We start from the raw sequence: 16,891 nt of genomic DNA, 5'->3' as shown, positions 1-16,891 counted from the left end.
ATCCGGAAGGTCATCTGGAAGGACATTCAGCTGTCTGGTCTAATTACCATATTATGCTTTTATTATTATAGACTAGAAGCCCAATGCATGAAATTCATGCAAGGGGCTCAGCCCTCGGTGGTGGCTTGCCTCGGTCCTCGCAGCCCCGGCTTTGTTCGGAAGGTTGTCCTGAAGGTTGTTCAGCTGTCCGGTCTAATTAGCATATTACGCTTTTATTGTTATAGATTATATCTGGTTTCACAATCCTTTATTGGTCCTCTTTCCTCCTTTTTGCAACATATTTTGCATCAGTAATCATATTAGTTTGCTTTCAATAATTACTTGAAATTTGATTAGAGGAATTCTTTACCATGCGTGAAAGTATCTTTTTGGTGAGGGACTGAGAGAGTGAGCAGAATAGTAGTAAATAGTTGAGAGTGAATACTTGAGAGTAATTTGAGCACCATCTGTTGTCTATATAAATTCTTATGAGTATTCCTCATTGTAGTTTTGATTCTGCTTCTAACTAGCAAGAAGTTTCCCTTGCTCAATGGACATCCCTCTATGTATGGGAATAGTGGTGTGTGTTTGTAAGTGAGTGTGTAATATTATATCCTTTAACTTTTTTCAGTCTCTATTTTCTCTGCCATTATTTGGTGGTCAAACTGTGTTTCAGGATGTTCTCATTAACAAGCCTGTTTTTATTACCAGTCTGATAACTGGTTTGTTTTAAAATGAATCATTTGTTTGCTCACTCCACTCATGCCACCAGCATTCTAGGACTGTAGTATTGGCCTGAAATACAGAACAGCAGTCATCCTCAGTGTCTTCTTCACTCAGATACAATTTTTACTGCATTTGAGAACCCTTAATTTTTGGAATTAGGATAAAAATGCTTCCATATTTCATCAAAGATGGAGTTTTGGTTTATATCTCTCATTTTCCTTATAGTTTTTGGTTGGTTCTAGAGAAGAGAAGAAAGCAAAGCTGTCCTTACTCTGACATAGTAAACCCATAGGTCCCTAGAATATTCTATTAAACAGATGTTTTAAGAGCAATTAGCACTAATAATTGACATCTAGTCTGAGTTCACTAAGAAGAAATTTTGCCAAACTAACATTATGAAATTTTATAAAAAATTTGCTAGACTGGTGGACCAGGAAATATCATAGACTTTACCAGGACATCTGAGTAACTTTTTAAATGATGCCTTCATGAAGAAGAAGCACAGTGAAAAAATATTACAATTAGGCTGAAGGAGTTGGTTGACCAATTAAAGTAAAATGGAATTGACTAATGAGTGGACATCAACCTAAATTGGACATCCCTGTGATAATCCACAGGGCTTTATCTTTGACCCTTTGCTCTTAAATATTGTCATCAATGACACAAATGAGTACATCTAAGATACCAGATTCAAATTTGTAAGCTGGTATTAGTGAATGTTGGTTAGAGTGCATTGTCTTCTGAATTATAAATCAAAAAGGATTTCTAAAGTTTGAGGGAACAGGCTCAAATCAAAAGCTTAACATTTGCGAAATCAAACAAATTTTCACACATGGATACAAAAATAGTTCTGTAATAGAAAGGATTAACAACAACTATACATTATAAATAAGATGCTGGGATACAGGGAAAGCAAATTTAATATAAGCCCTCCATATGGTGTAACTCTCAAAAAGCCAAATTTGATTTGAACTTGAGTTAAGAATTATCTAGATCAAGTAAGATGGTAAGCCCTTTTTATTCTGTGCTGGTTGAGCCATGTTTAAAGTACACTGTTCCAGTTTGGTTGTTGCTATAATGGAGGAGTGACAAATACCTCAAGAGGATAATGGCTAATGTCAGATATCTGAAAGGCTGTCATGGATGTCTTGTGAAAAATATGGTAACTTGTATTTTTGTGGCCAGGGAGAAGTACAAGGATGGTTTGAAGGCAGAGAGAGAACTAGAGTACATATTAAGAGACTCTAGATGTCAAAAATAATTACCATTTTTAAAATTCCAAGAAAAGCTGAAAATGAAAATGAAAAAACGTTTGCAAAAATGGTGATCTCAGTGTTTCTCTTAGTTTCTCACCATGGTCAATCAGGGAATGCATAAAAATGGATCTCTAATGTTAGTGTGCTATACTTTGTCTACACTGGTACAATGTAAAGAAACTAATAGTGAGAACCACTAACACATAGAAAAAATGAAATTCATTAAAAGTAAAAACTTTACAATTTATTTTTTGTGGGTTTTTTAATCTTTATTGTTCAAAGTATTACATATTTCATGTCCCCCTTCCCCCCACATTGACCTCTTCATTCCACCCCCCACACCCCACTTCAGGCCTTCACCACCATATTATCTGTGTCCTGGGTTATGCATATATGCATACAAGTGCTTTGGTTAATCTCTTCCCACCCATGCACCCTCCTCTGCCTTCCCTCTGAGATTCAACAGTCTGTTCCATGCTTCTATGTCTCTTGATCTATTTTGTTCATCAGTTTATTTTGTTCATTATATTCCACATATGAGTGAGATCATGTGATACTTATCTTTGTCTGACTAGCTTATTTTGCTTAGCATAATACTCTCCAGGTCCCTCCATGCTGTTGCAAATGGTAAGAGTTATTTTTTACAGCTATGTAATATTCCATTGTGTAAATATACCACAGCTTTTTTATTCACTCATCTAGTGATGGGCACTTGGGCTTTTCCAAATCTTAGCTATTGTATATCGTGCTGCTATGGAAATAGGGGTGCATATATTCTTAGTGATTGGTGTTTCTGATTTCTTAGACTATATTCTTAGATGTGGGATCACTGGGAGTACCATTTTTAATTTTTGAGGAAACTCCATTCTGTTTTCCACAGTGGCTGCACCACTCTGCATTCCCATCAGCAGTGTACTAATGTTCCCTTTTCTCCACAGAGTTCCAACACTTATATGTTGATTTGTTGATGATAGCCATTTTGACAGGTGTGAGTTGATACCTCATTGTTGTTTTGATTTGCATCTCTTAGATAGTGACTTTGAGCATTTTCATATGTATCCTGGCCATCTGTATGTCCACTTTGGAGAAGTGTCTATTTAGGTCCTTTTTCCATTTTTAATTGGTTTGTTTGTCTTCCTTTTGTTAAGTTCTATGAGTTCCCTATATATTTTGGAAATTAACCCCTTATCAGATATATGATTGCCAAATATGTTATCCCATGCAGTGGGCTCTTATTTCATTTTGTTGAAGGTTCCTTTTGCTGTGCAGAATCTTTTTATTTTGATACTAGAGGCCTGGAGCATGAACTTCATGCACGGGTGGGGTCCCTAGGCCTGGCCAGTGACAGGGCTGATCAGGTTCCCTGTCTCCCCACCTCCCCCCATCATCCTTCCCTCACCGCCCACATCTGCTCCCACCCACCCCCGGTTCCCCATCCCAGCCTGGGGCCCAGCCCCAATTGGGTGATCAGAGCCTGCTGGCCGGGTGGGGAGGGGCTAGGTGGAGGGGATGCAAGAGGATGGCCGGCCCCATCCCCTTTCTGGAGGGGGAAAGTTGGGGGTGGGGCTGGCCATGAGGAGGGACCATGGGAGGTTGCAGGGGGGGACGATTGGGCCCCTGATCTGGCCGGTTGGCTGCTGCAATGCGCATCATAGTGACTGGTCATTCTGGTCGTTCTGTCGTTCCAGTCACTTGGCTTTTATATATATAGATAGTCCCATATGTTTATTTTCTCCTTAGTTTCCTTCGCCCTAGGACAGTGGTCGGCAAACTCATTAGTCAACAGAGCCAAATATCAACAGTACAATGATTAAAATTTCTTTTGAGAGCCAAATTTTTTAAACTTAAACTTCTTCTAGATAGACTTGCGCAGGCCGTGGTATTTTGTGGAAGAGCCACACTCAAGGGGCCAAAGAGCTGCATGTGGCTCACGAGCCACAGTTTGCCGACCACAGCCCTAAGAGATATATGAGTAAACATGTTGCTTTGAGAGATTTTGCTGCCTATGGTTTCTTGTAAGAGTTTTATAGTTTCACAACTTACATTTAAGTCTTTTATCCATTTTGAGTTTTTTCTTGTGTGTGGTGTAAGTTGGTGGTCTAGTTTCCTTTTTTTCCATGTATCTGTCCAATTTTTCCCAGCTTCATTTATTGAAGAGACTGTCTTTACTCCATTGTATGCTCTTGCCTCCTTTGTCAAATATTAATTGTGCTTAATGGCTTGAGTCAATTTCTGGGTTCTGGGTTCTCTGTTCTATGCCATTGACCTATATGCCTGTTCTTGTGCCAGTACCAGGCTTTTTTGAGTACAGTGGCTTTGTGCTATAAATTCATATCTGGTATTGTAATTCTTCCAATTCTATCCTCCTTTCTGTGGCTCTTCAGGGTCTTTTTTGGTTCAATATAAATTTTTGGAGTGTTTGTTCTAGATCTGTTAAATATACTGTTGGTATTTTGATAGGGATTGCATTGCATCTATAGATTGCTTTGGGTAATATGGACATTTTAATGATGTTGATTATACCAAATCCATGAGCGCGGTATATTCTTCCATTTGTATATATCTTCCTCTCTCTCTTTTTCAAAATCCTGTAGTTTTCCAAGTACAGGTCTTTTACCTCCTTGGTTATGTTTATTCCTAAGTATCTTAATTTTTTGTTGCAATGGTAAAGGGGATTGCTTTCTTAGTTTCAATTTCTAAGAGTTCATTACTGTTGTATAAAAACGCCATAGATTTCTGCGTATTAATTTTGTATCCTGCTATGTTGTGAATTCATTTATTAAATCTAGTGGTTTTTTGAAGGAGTCTTTAGGCTTTTCTTTGTAAAATATCATGTCATCTATGAATTATAACAGGTTTACTTCCTCCTTTCCAATTTGGATGCCTTTTATTTTTGCTTCTTGTCTGATCACTATGGCTAGGACTTCCAGTACTATATTAAACAAGAGTGGTGAAAGTGGGCATCCCTGTTTTATTCCTGTTCTTGGGGGAAATGGTTTTAGTTTTTGCCCATTGAGTATGATGTTGGCTATAGGTTTGCCATATATGGCCTTTATTATATTGAGGTATAACCCCTCTATTCCCATTTTGCTGACAGTTTTTTATTAAAAAAAAAGTGTGTTGGATTTTGTCAAATGATTTTTTTCTGCATCAATTGATATGAGCGTGTGATTTTTGTCTTGCAATCAGGTTATGTGATATATCACATTTATTGATTTTTTAATATTTTACCAGCCTTGCATCCCTGGAATAATTCCCACTTGGTCATGGTGTATGATATTTTTTAATGTTTTTCTAGATTCCATTTGCTAATATTTTGTTGAAAACTTTAGCATCTATGTTCATCAGGGATATTGGCCTACAATTCTCTTTCTTTGTAGTGTCCTTATCTGGTTTTGTAATTAGGGTAATGCTGGCCTCATAGAAAGAGTTTGGGAGTATTCCTTCCTCTTGAACTTTTTGGAATAGTTTGAGGAGAATACGTGCTAGTTCTTCTTTGAATGTTCTGTTAAACTCCCATGTGAAGCCATTTGGACCAGGGCTTTTGTGTGCTGGAAGTTTTTTTTTTTTTTAATTATTATTATTACTGCTTCAACTTCATCAGTAATTATCAGCCTTCTCATGTCTTCTGATTCTTCCTGGTTGAGTTTCGGAAAGTTGCATTTTTTTCCAGAAATATGTCCATTTCATCCAGATTGTCGTTTCCTGGAATATAGTCATTCATGGTGTTTTTTTGCAATCCTTTTTATTTCTGTGGGGTCAGTTGATACTTCACCTCTTTCATTTCTGATTTTATTTATTTGGGTCCTCTCTCTTTGTTTTTTTTGATGAGTCTGCTTAAAGGTTTACCAATCTTGTTTATCTTTTCAAAGAACCAACTCTTGGTTTCATTGATCTTTTGTATTGTTTTTAGTCTCTATGTTATTTATTTCTGCTCTTTATTATGTCCTTCCTTCTACTTACTCTGGGCTTTTCTTGTTCTCTTTCTAATTCTTTAAGTTGTAAGATTACATAATTTATTAACAGTTTTTCTTGTTTTTTGAGCTAGGCCTATAGTGCTATGAACTTCTCTCTCAGGACTGCTTTCACTGTGTCACATAGATTTTGGGTTGTTGTATGTGCATTTTCATTTGTTTCCAGGATTTTTAAAAATTTCTTCTTTGATCTCTTTGGTAACCCATCCATTGCTTAATAACACGCTATTTAGTCTCTAAGTGTTTGAATGATTTTGAGTGATTTTTATTGTAGTTGATTTCTAATTTCATGCCATTGTGATCTGTCTGAGAACATGCTTGATATGATTTCAATCTTCTTGAAATTGCAGAGACTTAGTTTGTGTCCTAACATGTGGGTTGTCTTTGAAAATGACCCAAGTGCACTTGAGAAGAATGTATATTCTGTAGCCTTGGCATTTAATTTTTTGAAAATGTCAATTAATTCCATTTGATCTAGTGTGTTACTTAGGATAGCTATTTCTTGGTTGTTTTTTTGTCTAGAAGATCTATTCAGTGATGTCAGTGGGGTATTAAAGTCCCCTACTGTAATTGAATTGCGATCAATCTCTCCTTTAAAGTCCTCCAGAAGTTTTTTTTTAAATATATAAAGAATTTCTGTATTGGGTGAATATATGTTTACCACAGTTATGTCCTCTTGTTGTATAGATCCCTTTAGTATTATGAAGTGGTCTTTATTATCTCTTGTTATGGCCTTCACTTTGAAGTCTATTTTGTCAGATATGAGTATTGCTACCCCATCTTTTTTTTTTTTCATTTGCCTATAAATTTTTTTTGCACCCCTTCACTTTCATTCTGTGTGTGTCCTTTGTTCTGTGGTGGGTCACTTGTAGACAGAGTATATATGGGACATGTTTTCTTATTCATTCATTGACTGGAGAATTTAAGCCATTTACATTTAAGGTTATTATTGGTAGGTATTTATTTATTGCCATTCTTATTCTTTATGCCTGTTTTCTTCTCTTTCCCTCTAGTTCTTCTTCTTACAACAGTCCCTTTAGCATTTCTTGCAGTACTGGTTTGGTAGTAATAAACTCTTTTAGCCATTTTTTTTTGTCTGCAAAACTGTTTATTTCACCTTCGATTCTGAATGATAGCCTTACTGGATAGAGTATTCTTAAGTTCAGTCCCTTGGTTTTCATTACCTGTATACTTCATGCCATTCTCTTCTTTCCCAAGTGTTTCTATTGAGAAGTCAGCTGACAGTCTAATGGGAGCTCTCTGTAGATATCTTTCTGTCTCTCTTGCAACCTTTAATACTCTTTATTTATCTTTAATGTTTGACATTTTAATTAATATGTGCCTAGGTGTGGGTCTTTTGGGGTTCATCTTGACTGGGACTGTGTTTCCTGAATGTGAGTGACTTTTGCTTCCTCAGGTTAGGAAAATTTTCAGCCATTATTTCTTCAAACAGGTTCTCTATTCCTTTCTCAGATTCACTCCTTCTTGTAACCCTGTAATGCAAATGTTGTTACTTTTCATATTGTCTCCAAGCTCCCTTAGACTATCTTCCTGCTTTTTAATTTTTTTCCCATTTGCTACTCTAAATGGATGTTTTTCTGTTCCTTGTCTTCTAAGTCACTGATTCGGTCCTCAGCTTATTGTAGTCTACTGTTGAATCCTTCCATTGTGTTCTTTATTTCAGCTATGTCATTCCTCATTGCCAATTGATTCTTATCTATTGTTTCAAGCTCTCTTTTCCTGTTGGTGTAGCTCTCATTAATACCTTAAAATGCTCATTAAGTTGCTTGTAGTTCTGACTGAATTGTTTGAGCACCCTTATTACCATTACTCTGAATTCTTTATCTGATAGATTGTTTACCTCCATTTCATTTTCTAGTGATTCCTCATTTTCTTTCATTTTGGGGGTTATTTGTCTACCCATTTTTGCTGTCCCTTTGTTTTTGTCTCTATGTATTAAACTGCCATGCTCCCCAGATTTTGTGGGGTGGTCTTATATAGTAGGTGTTTTGTGGGATGCAGTGGTACAGTCTCTGCCTGGCTCTACCTGTCCCTGGGCAACGTGGTTGAAGTCTGGCTGGGCAGAGCCCCGAGTAGTCTGGTGAGCTTGGCCTCCAGAGGTTGGGTCTGCCTTGTGTCTCACACCTTGAATGTCCCTGTTCTGGGCTTTTATCCTTGGCTTACATACCTGGGCTCTGTGGGGGAGGGGAATCTAGATCCTGGCCAAGATGGTTTGAACAGACTCACATTGGGAGTTGTGTCCATAATTGTAGGAGGAGGGTAGGCACTTCCTCTCCTCCAATGTCTCAGCTCTGCCTGGCTTGCTGGCACCCCCTTGCTGCCACCTCAAACAAGAGGGGCTTTTAAAACAATAATAATAATAATAATAATAATAATAATAATAATTCTATATAATAAAAGCCTAATATGTTAAGTGTTTGGTCGTCCAGTTGGCTGTTCAACCAATCAAAGTGTAATATGCTAATGATATGCTAAGGCCACTCAAGTGCTTGCTCTGGCGTGCACTGACCACCAGGGAGCAGACTCTCCGACTGGTAGGTTAGCTTGTTGCTGGGGTCTGGCCTATCAGGACTGAGCGAGACAGGCTGGACACACCCTGGAGCCCTCCCATGGCCCCTCCCTGTCTGGCCAACCTCCCCTGTCCCTCCCCAGGCCCTATTGTGCACTGGTGGGGTCCTTCGACCTGGCTTGCACCCTCTCTCAATCTGGGACCCCTCAGGGGATGTCAGAGAGCCAGTTTCAGCCCAATGGTGGAACAACTGGTCACTGTGATGCACACTGACAACCAGGGGGCAGATGCTCAATGCAGGAGTTGCCCCCTGGTGGTCAGTGTGCCCCCACAGAAGGAGCGCCACTCAGCCAGAAGCCAGGCTCACAGTAAGGATATCTGACTGCCGGCTTAGGCCCCATGGGGAGCGGGCCTAAGCCATCAGTCAGACATCCCCCGAGGGCTCCCAGACTGCAAGAGGGCACAGGCCAGCCTCAGGGATCCCCCACCTCCCGAGTGCATGAATTTGTGAACCAGGCCTCTAGTAATAATATAAATAAATAAATAAATAAATAAATAAATAAGCCCAGCTTGGCACTCCAAACTTTTAGTGCTGTTGGCCCCCACTTGTTGGGGCCTCCAACCAGGCTCCAAGGAGGCCCAATGACTGAGTCCACTGGCTCCCAATGGATGGGGCCTCTGACCAAGCCCAGCTGCAGGTGTGCAGATTTTCAGCCCAGCACAATTCCCCCTTGGCTTGGGTTGCTGCAGGGTGGGGCAGAAATAGCCATTCTGCAGATGGAAGAAAGAGCACCTCCCCTGCACTCCAATTGAGCAGGACTGATCTTCCTTCCTGAAACCCATGGTCCAGTCCACATCCTGCTCTCTGTCAAGAGTTCCTCTGGAAATAAAGGGTCCCTCAGTTTCAATGCTGGTATATCCATCAGACCCCTCTGCTGGCCCCAAGCTCTATCATGTGGCCCCTCCCACAGACTCAGATCCAGGTGACAAAATAGAAGGGTGCTCACGCTACTCCCTGTCCTTTTTTCTTTTCTTTTTTTTTTTCATTTACTTCACTCAGTTATGGCCTCCTTGATGATCTTTGTACAAGTCACTCCCTTGCTAACCCCAAGTGCTTTGTCACTACTATTTTCTGTCTCTGGAAGTTTTGTTGTTCAAATCTTTTCATGGCTTGCATTCTCATTTTATTCAGATCTCTGCTTACCTCCAAAAAGATACTTTCTCTGACTAGAACTCATCATCCTTCTCTGCCACTGCCCTGCATAATGTATCGCCATTATTACATTTCTGTACATATTTAGCTGCTTACATGTTAATTACATGCCTTTCTTCTCTATAATGTGAGCTCCTTGAGGGGAGGGGCCATGTTTTACTCTTGAGTGCTGCAGCCCCAGCACCGAGCAGAGAACCTCCAAAGTTGTAGATGCTCAGTAAATAGTTAACAAATGAATGAATAACCTCTGTAGTTTCTCAAAATCCACAATTCCCTCTGTTTTCCTTCCTTTTCTATCCAGCCTTGGCTTCATGGAATATCACTGCAGTCACTCACCAGCACTCTCAACTTCCTCACTCACTTCAATCCAACTCCTCTACTTCTCTCTGAAAAAATTTCCACAAATATCAATGGATTGCTGACATTTATGATCTTATACTCTTGAATTCTGCTGGTTCTGGTTCTTCAATGTGTGCCTGCTATCTTTCTGTGTCCCTAATCAGTTCTATCTTCTATTCCCTATAAAATCTATTTTAAATCTTGACCATTCGCTTTAACTTCTGCATGGGGAATGTGAAAACTATTGTATGAGATTTTCCTTAACTTAATGTGTACCTTTTATCCCACCAAACCACAGATAGTATTTGAGTGTCATCCACTCTTTCCTTAGCTGTGATATGGCCCCAGATAATTCCCCACTTATGCTCTGGATATCTCCCACTCTCTCAGAAAACTGTTCCAAGTGATTACTTTTCTTCCACCTGCATTTTCTCCCCTTTTTATTGGCTTATTGACCTCCTCCTAATCTTGCATGCTCCTTTCCTCTTTTGAATTTTCTTGACATTATCTATGACTCTCTGCATGCTTCTTGTGCTTTCTCCCTTACATTTTAGTTCTCTTTTATTTTAATTAATATCTCTCATTAAACAGCTTGAAATTTACCAGCTTAACCATTTTACCTGTATATTTCAGTAGTGTTAAGTATATTCACAATGTTGTCCAACAAATTTCCAGAAATCTTCATTTTCCAAAACTGAAACTCTGTGCCCATTAAACAGCCATAAATCCCCATGCTCCCTTGCACTGGAAACCACCATCCTATTTTCTATCTCTATGAATCTGACTACTCTGAGTACTCTCATGTAGATGGAATAATACAGTATTTGTCTTTTTGTGACTGGCTTATTTTGTTTAGCATAATGTCCTCAAGGTTTATTCATATTGAAGTATGTGTTAGTATTTCCTTTCTTTTTAAGGATGAATAATATTCCATTGCATCTTTATACCATGTTTTGTTTATTTATTCTTCTATGGACATGGGTTGCTTCTACATTTTGGCTGTTGGGAATTATGCTACTATGAATATGTATGTGAAAATATCTCTTTGAGACCTTACTTTCAATTTGGGGAGATATATACCCAGAAGTGGAATTGATGGGTCATATTTCAATTCTATTTTTAAATTTTTGTGGAACCAACATACAATTTTCCATAGAAGCTATACCATTTTACATTCCTAAAATTGTACAAGGTTTCCAATTTCTCCATATCCTTGCCAACACTTGTTATTTTCTGGTTTTGTTGTTGTTGTTGATAGTAGGCATCCTAATGGGTGTGAGGTGACATCTCATTGTGGTTTTTTATTTGTCTTTCCCTATGACTAGTGCACTCTGTTGAGCATCTTTTCATGTAGTTGCTGGCCATTTGTATTTCTTCTTTGGATGAATGTCTATTCAAGTACTTTACTCATTTAAAAATGTGTTGTTCATTTTTTTGTCAATGCTCTGATTTGTACTTGAGTTCAAGTCACCACAGATTCCATGACTTTGCCCCACTTCTGAAAACTGGGCTTTAGGAAAGTTGAATGATTGTTAGGGAGTTGACATAGAGGCACTGAATCATATATGTATATGCTCTACAGTCCTAGCTGTGTGTCAAGTACATTCAGGGCTAGAACTAATCCTCTAAATTGTACTTCTGGAAACAATAGATAGTAGTACCATTTGAGGAAAACTCTTAAGTTGAACATGCATCAGTTCATAAAAGTTTTCATTGCCTCATCCCAAAACCCAGAGGAGGTAGCTTTCTAGAAGGAAAGCATTCTTGTCCTAGGGTCAGACTGCTTGAAAGAACTTGGAGAAGTCAGTTTCAGTTTTGCCGTATACAAATTATGGAACTATAGAGATACATTCTCTGTAGAGTATAGGACATCAAGAATCTTGAGTGAAGGGGGGTGTCATTTTTTTTCATTCAGTAATTATCTATTGCATGCCTAAGAGCCAGGCACTTGGCTAGGGAGGTAGGAATAGAATTGCAACTCGGTCAAAGGTAAGGCAGTCTAGTTTGTATCTATCAAATTCCAGAGCATAGAGAAGTATTATAAAACTAGATGCAGAAATATTAACCAATAATCTCTGACTCCGGCTCCTGTATTAGTGACACCACAACTTTTGCTTTGATTTTCTTCTTTGACAATTTAGGTGAAAATTATGTAGCTCATTAAAATGTTGAAAAGGGCAAGGGAAATTAAAACATGTTTTTCCTTTATTACTTAAAAATATGCAGTTGAATCAAATGCTGCTTCTTCCCACCTGTAGAATGCAAAGTATATATGAAGCTGAAGAAAGTGTTTGCTGTTCAGAATTATTGTTTTTGGAGACTTGGTCTTAACCAGCTTATAAGATGACTAAATAAAATAATGTGTGAAAGCTTCCAGCAAAGTCAGGGTAGTAGGTTTTTTTTTTCTTTTACATGTGTGTGTGTGTGTGTCTGTGTGTGTGTGTGTTTACCCATGAGAAAAAGAGATTACTAAGTGAATTAATAAGTAAGCAGTCAAATAGTAAAATGTTCTTTTATCTAACAGCTGGGGCATTTAGCAGCAGGCCTCTATTCACACAATAAATTTGCTAATTATAAATGAGTCCCATGTAACATTTAAAGCATTTACAAGACCTTTAGAAGCCTTAAAGTTCCTCCCCACTTCTACTTGTAGCAAAGTGACTATGATCCTCAAAGAGAAAGACCAGTATTGCTTTGCAAATGTCTTATTAGTCAGATTATTCATTTACTTAAACCAACATCCCCTCCCTGATCGAAACCCTGAAGCTAGCACCAGCAAGCACAACAGGAGGACATGCCATACTGTTATAATGATAGATGTAAACATACCATAGTATTTATTGTATCTTTAAGGCAAAATTACTTTCAGACTCACCAAGCTCTCTTCCCCACAGGAGATGTGCCACTTGATGATTTAAGCCTTTTGGAGTTATTTCTTGGGTAACCAAAAAGTGTCTTGTGCCTATAGAAAGCAGCATGGAGGAGCCCTGGATAAAATTCAGGAGCCCAAGTGGCTATTGTGGGCTCTTCCACTCAGTCTGAGGCTTTTTCTCATCTGTCAAATAGGAGTAATCTCACCTACCTATCTCATTAGGGTTACCATAAGGATAAAATCACATGATTATATAGGACCCTACATGTGAAAAACATTTTACAGTTGTCAAATGATTTCTACCACCATTCTGTCATCTGATTCACTCAACAACTCTGCCAAATATTTTGATCCTCATTTTACAGATGAAGAAACGAAAGCTCAAAGAGGAGAAGTTACTTGGCCAAAGCCACATAGCTAGTAAACCAGAATGATACAAGTTTTAGAATCAAACATGCCTACTCAGTGTTATTGGCTTTAGGGCCCTGTGTCTTAACTTCCCTCAGGGTTCCTTCTTTCTACAGCTTCCAAAGGTGCTCAATGTAAATAATTAATTAGATTTTTTGTTCCCCTTTTTCCCCTACATTTTCTGGCCCCTAGAAGAAAACACCAGCAGCTCCGACAAAGAAAACTGGCACCACCTTCAACATCGTGGGGACCACCTATCCCATCAACCTGGCTAAGGACACTGAGTTCTCTACCATCTCCCAGGGTGCTGCTCCCAGTGCCCCCTCAACCCCAACTACCATTGCTTCACCGAAGACCACCTACGTGCCGGACATCCCAACTGAAACCAAGACGTACAATAGTGTCAGCAAGGTTGACAAAATTTCCCGCATCGTCTTTCCTGTGCTCTTTGCCATTTTCAATCTGGTCTATTGGGCCACATATGTCAACCGGGAGTCAGCTATTAAGGGCATGATTCGCAAACAGTAGATAGTGGCAGGACAGCAACCAGAGTACAGTATACCCTAGGAAGCAGTCAAGCACCTAAACCCCGGGGCTCCCCTTCATGTGTTTCAGGATTCTTCTTTTTAACCCTCTACCAAGCTGTTACTCTCAATTCATATTTATGAACCTCAATGAAAAAAAAAACAATTAATAGAAAAATTACTTTTTCCCTAACATTGCTGAGTGTACCCTCATCAGAGCCAAACACTGCCATTTGTCCAGTTGCTCATCTTAGTCTGCCAGTCTTCCCCAGTTGAAGTAACTGTATATATTTCATTGCACTCTGCCCAGGGCAAAAAGTACAGGAGGGTCTCTTACTTGTAGTGGGAGCCTTGGCTGTTTGAGAGGTCCAAACCAAGGAGGATTGTTAACTGGCCCAGATCAGATGATTCTGACTCAGTAGGGAGCCATACAGGGCTATTTCATGTGGTCCTGCCTGCCACCTTCCCTGCCTACAGCAGGGCCCACTAAGTGTAAGTATTAATAGCAAAGGCAGGTGCTAGTGCTATCCTCTAAACATGGCCCCAGCCCCTTTATTGGCTTGGAGATTAGTGGGAACAGTTGAGGCTCGCCACTGTTTACCATGTATGGCCCAAACTGATAGAACAAACCGGGCCAGCCTGACACCAAGGTGACTGAGGCCTGCCATGACTAGCTCCTCAGAAAAATAGTAATATTTTTGGTATATATATCCTCCAGCAAAGCCCTCTTCTCTCAAGCCCTCAACCCTTGTAGCCAGCTGGCCACTGCTTAGTTTAGATTCATTGCCACCTGCAAACTCTTTAAAAAATGAACAAGTATTTTTAAAATTTCTATTAAAAAGGTATGAATAGAAACAAAAAAAGATCTATATCAAATACCTACACAAATAATTTAAAAAGGAGTAGAGTGATAGAAAAGTCACATCTTTGCCAAGGTACATAGTCAAGTACTGGATGGGACAACAGATATGGGCTGGGTGGTAGTTAAGGCTTAAATTCTTGCTCAAAAGACAGGGATACTGGCAGACAAAAATCAAATTCTTCCTACCATACTCTCCACATTCCATACCTTAGTCCAGGCCCAATAACTTTGCTCCCACTGTGTCAGGAAACTCTGGTCCTCTGTTAATGCTGATTCTAAGGAGGGATGAATCAGAGTCTAGTTGATTTTTGAGTCAACTAAATCATTAATTTTATGACCAGTTTAAAAATATATTACTTAGGTGCCATCTGATATCATTTGTTCTTAATGTGAATAAAAGAGACAGTTATAATTATAACATTTTTATAAGGTAGATAGTCTAAGTCTTTGATGTTGGAGTGACTTGCCTAGGCTCCTTACAAGTGTCTGTAATAAAGAATCATCATGTGCCTCTTTCCAAAGGCCAAAATGAAGATAGGATTGAAAATGGAAGTCCACTTTAATCTCAGAATCAGCGCAATATCAGCAGTCTTAGTGAGTCCTGAATGCAGTTTGCTTGGACACAAAAAGATTTTTAGAAAGTCACAATATGTTACCCAAGGAAACCAATTCTAATAGTAATGGTTCAAGGGAATGAGATTAAGATGACAGCCCTAGCCACTCATCCAGAATATCCTAGAATCCCAAAGTAAAGCCACAGATGGTACCAAAAAACAAATTCTTCCTATCTACCCCTGAACAAAGCTCCTAGGGGTCTATCATTAGCTGCTGGTTGAATTTTCACCCATCCTTTCCCTATACACTTTGCTTCCTTGCCATTGCCAGAATAATGCATGCCAGTCCCATTATTCCTAAGACTGTGTCTGTAGATAAATTTATGACTAGAAGAGTGTAGTGTTGTGGATATGTGGGGATGGGGGGTGGGGGGGTTGTTAATGATTGTCTTATGGAATTAGAATGGAAGCTTGACCTTTGCCTCTGTAGAAATTGTGTTTCCAAATGCTTTGATGCAATGTTTAGTGGCTGTTTATTAAACTCTTTCTTAATTGTACTTGGGCTGAAGAACTTTTTTAAATCACTCTTTGCCTAACATAGGTAGTACTCTGCTCTTGGTTTTTGTCCCAACTCTCATGCTACCCTTATTTTCCACTTTTTCACACCACTGGACTACACTAGAAAAAATGTTTACCCAGAGCAAGACACCTATTATGGTGTTCCAAAATGGGACCCAGGTGAAAACATAGCTTGGTTAACTCAGGGGTCTTATTACCCAATATGACAGAGAAGGAAAGACCTGTATTGCTTCCTCTGCAAAATTCACCCACTCTCAGGAAATAGTTATTTTTATTGCAATTCTAAATGCTTTATTTTTCCATTGATTACTACACTTAGTGGCCAGATTAAAATGGTCTCTGAACACATAATAATCTGGCCACTCAGTGTATATCCTATATAATAAAAGGCTAATATGCAAATTGTCCTCTCAACCAGGAGTTCAACCAGCAGGCAGGCTGGCCAATGCCTATGTCCCCTCCCCCTGGCCAGGCTGGCCGGACTCCACCCATGCATGAATTCATGCACCGGGCCTCCTCTAATATATATATATATATATATATATATATATATATATATATATATATCACTGAGTGGCCAGATTATTATGCATTCAGAGATCATAATAATCTGGCCACTCAGTATATTTCCTTTAGGAAATAGTTCCCTTATGCAGAGAGAGAGAGAGTGTCTGGTTAGTTGATCCATGTGTTGGGAAATGTATATGACCCTTATTTATTATAGAGTTGGGGAAAATCTGGTGAATAATCTCATGAGATCTGCTTGAGGAAATCACCTGAATCCTAAGGAATGGGGAAAGTCTCTTTGGCAGAGCATTTAAAATCATATAAAAGTATTTCTTGCCTGAAATAACATCAGGGACTTGGACAATCTGATCCTTGATGCATGTTTCAGTTCTGTGGTCAACTTATGGATGCCCTGCTACTGCAGGAATTCCACAGTCCCTGTCCAGTTCCACTGTAACCCCAGAACAACCATGTGAGGCCCACATGGATGCCTCCATAGCAAAATTGCCTGATATCGAAAGTATATTCAACCATGCAGAAGAATCAGTGACCTGGAAGATAGGACATT

At 39.1% G+C, this 16,891-nt stretch overlaps 1 protein-coding gene across 1 annotated transcript in view; it reads left to right on the top strand.

Annotated features, from left to right (window-relative positions):
- GABRA3 (gamma-aminobutyric acid type A receptor subunit alpha3) overlaps nucleotides 1–15,793 on the top strand; it is a 212,719-nt gene extending 196,926 nt beyond the window's left edge. Inside the window, exon 10 of the mRNA XM_080653598.1 lies at nucleotides 13,490–15,793. Coding sequence (XP_080509724.1) covers nucleotides 13,490–13,825 — 336 coding nt within the window. The 3' untranslated portion in view covers nucleotides 13,826–15,793. The remainder of the gene's footprint in view (nucleotides 1–13,489) is intronic.
- Nucleotides 15,794–16,891: the final 1,098 nt, after the last annotated feature.

Source organism: Plecotus auritus, assembly GCF_963455305.1.
Source record: "Plecotus auritus genome assembly, chromosome: X".
Lineage (NCBI taxonomy): Eukaryota > Metazoa > Chordata > Mammalia > Chiroptera > Vespertilionidae > Plecotus > Plecotus auritus.
This window is presented reverse-complemented; position numbering and strand designations above follow the sequence as displayed.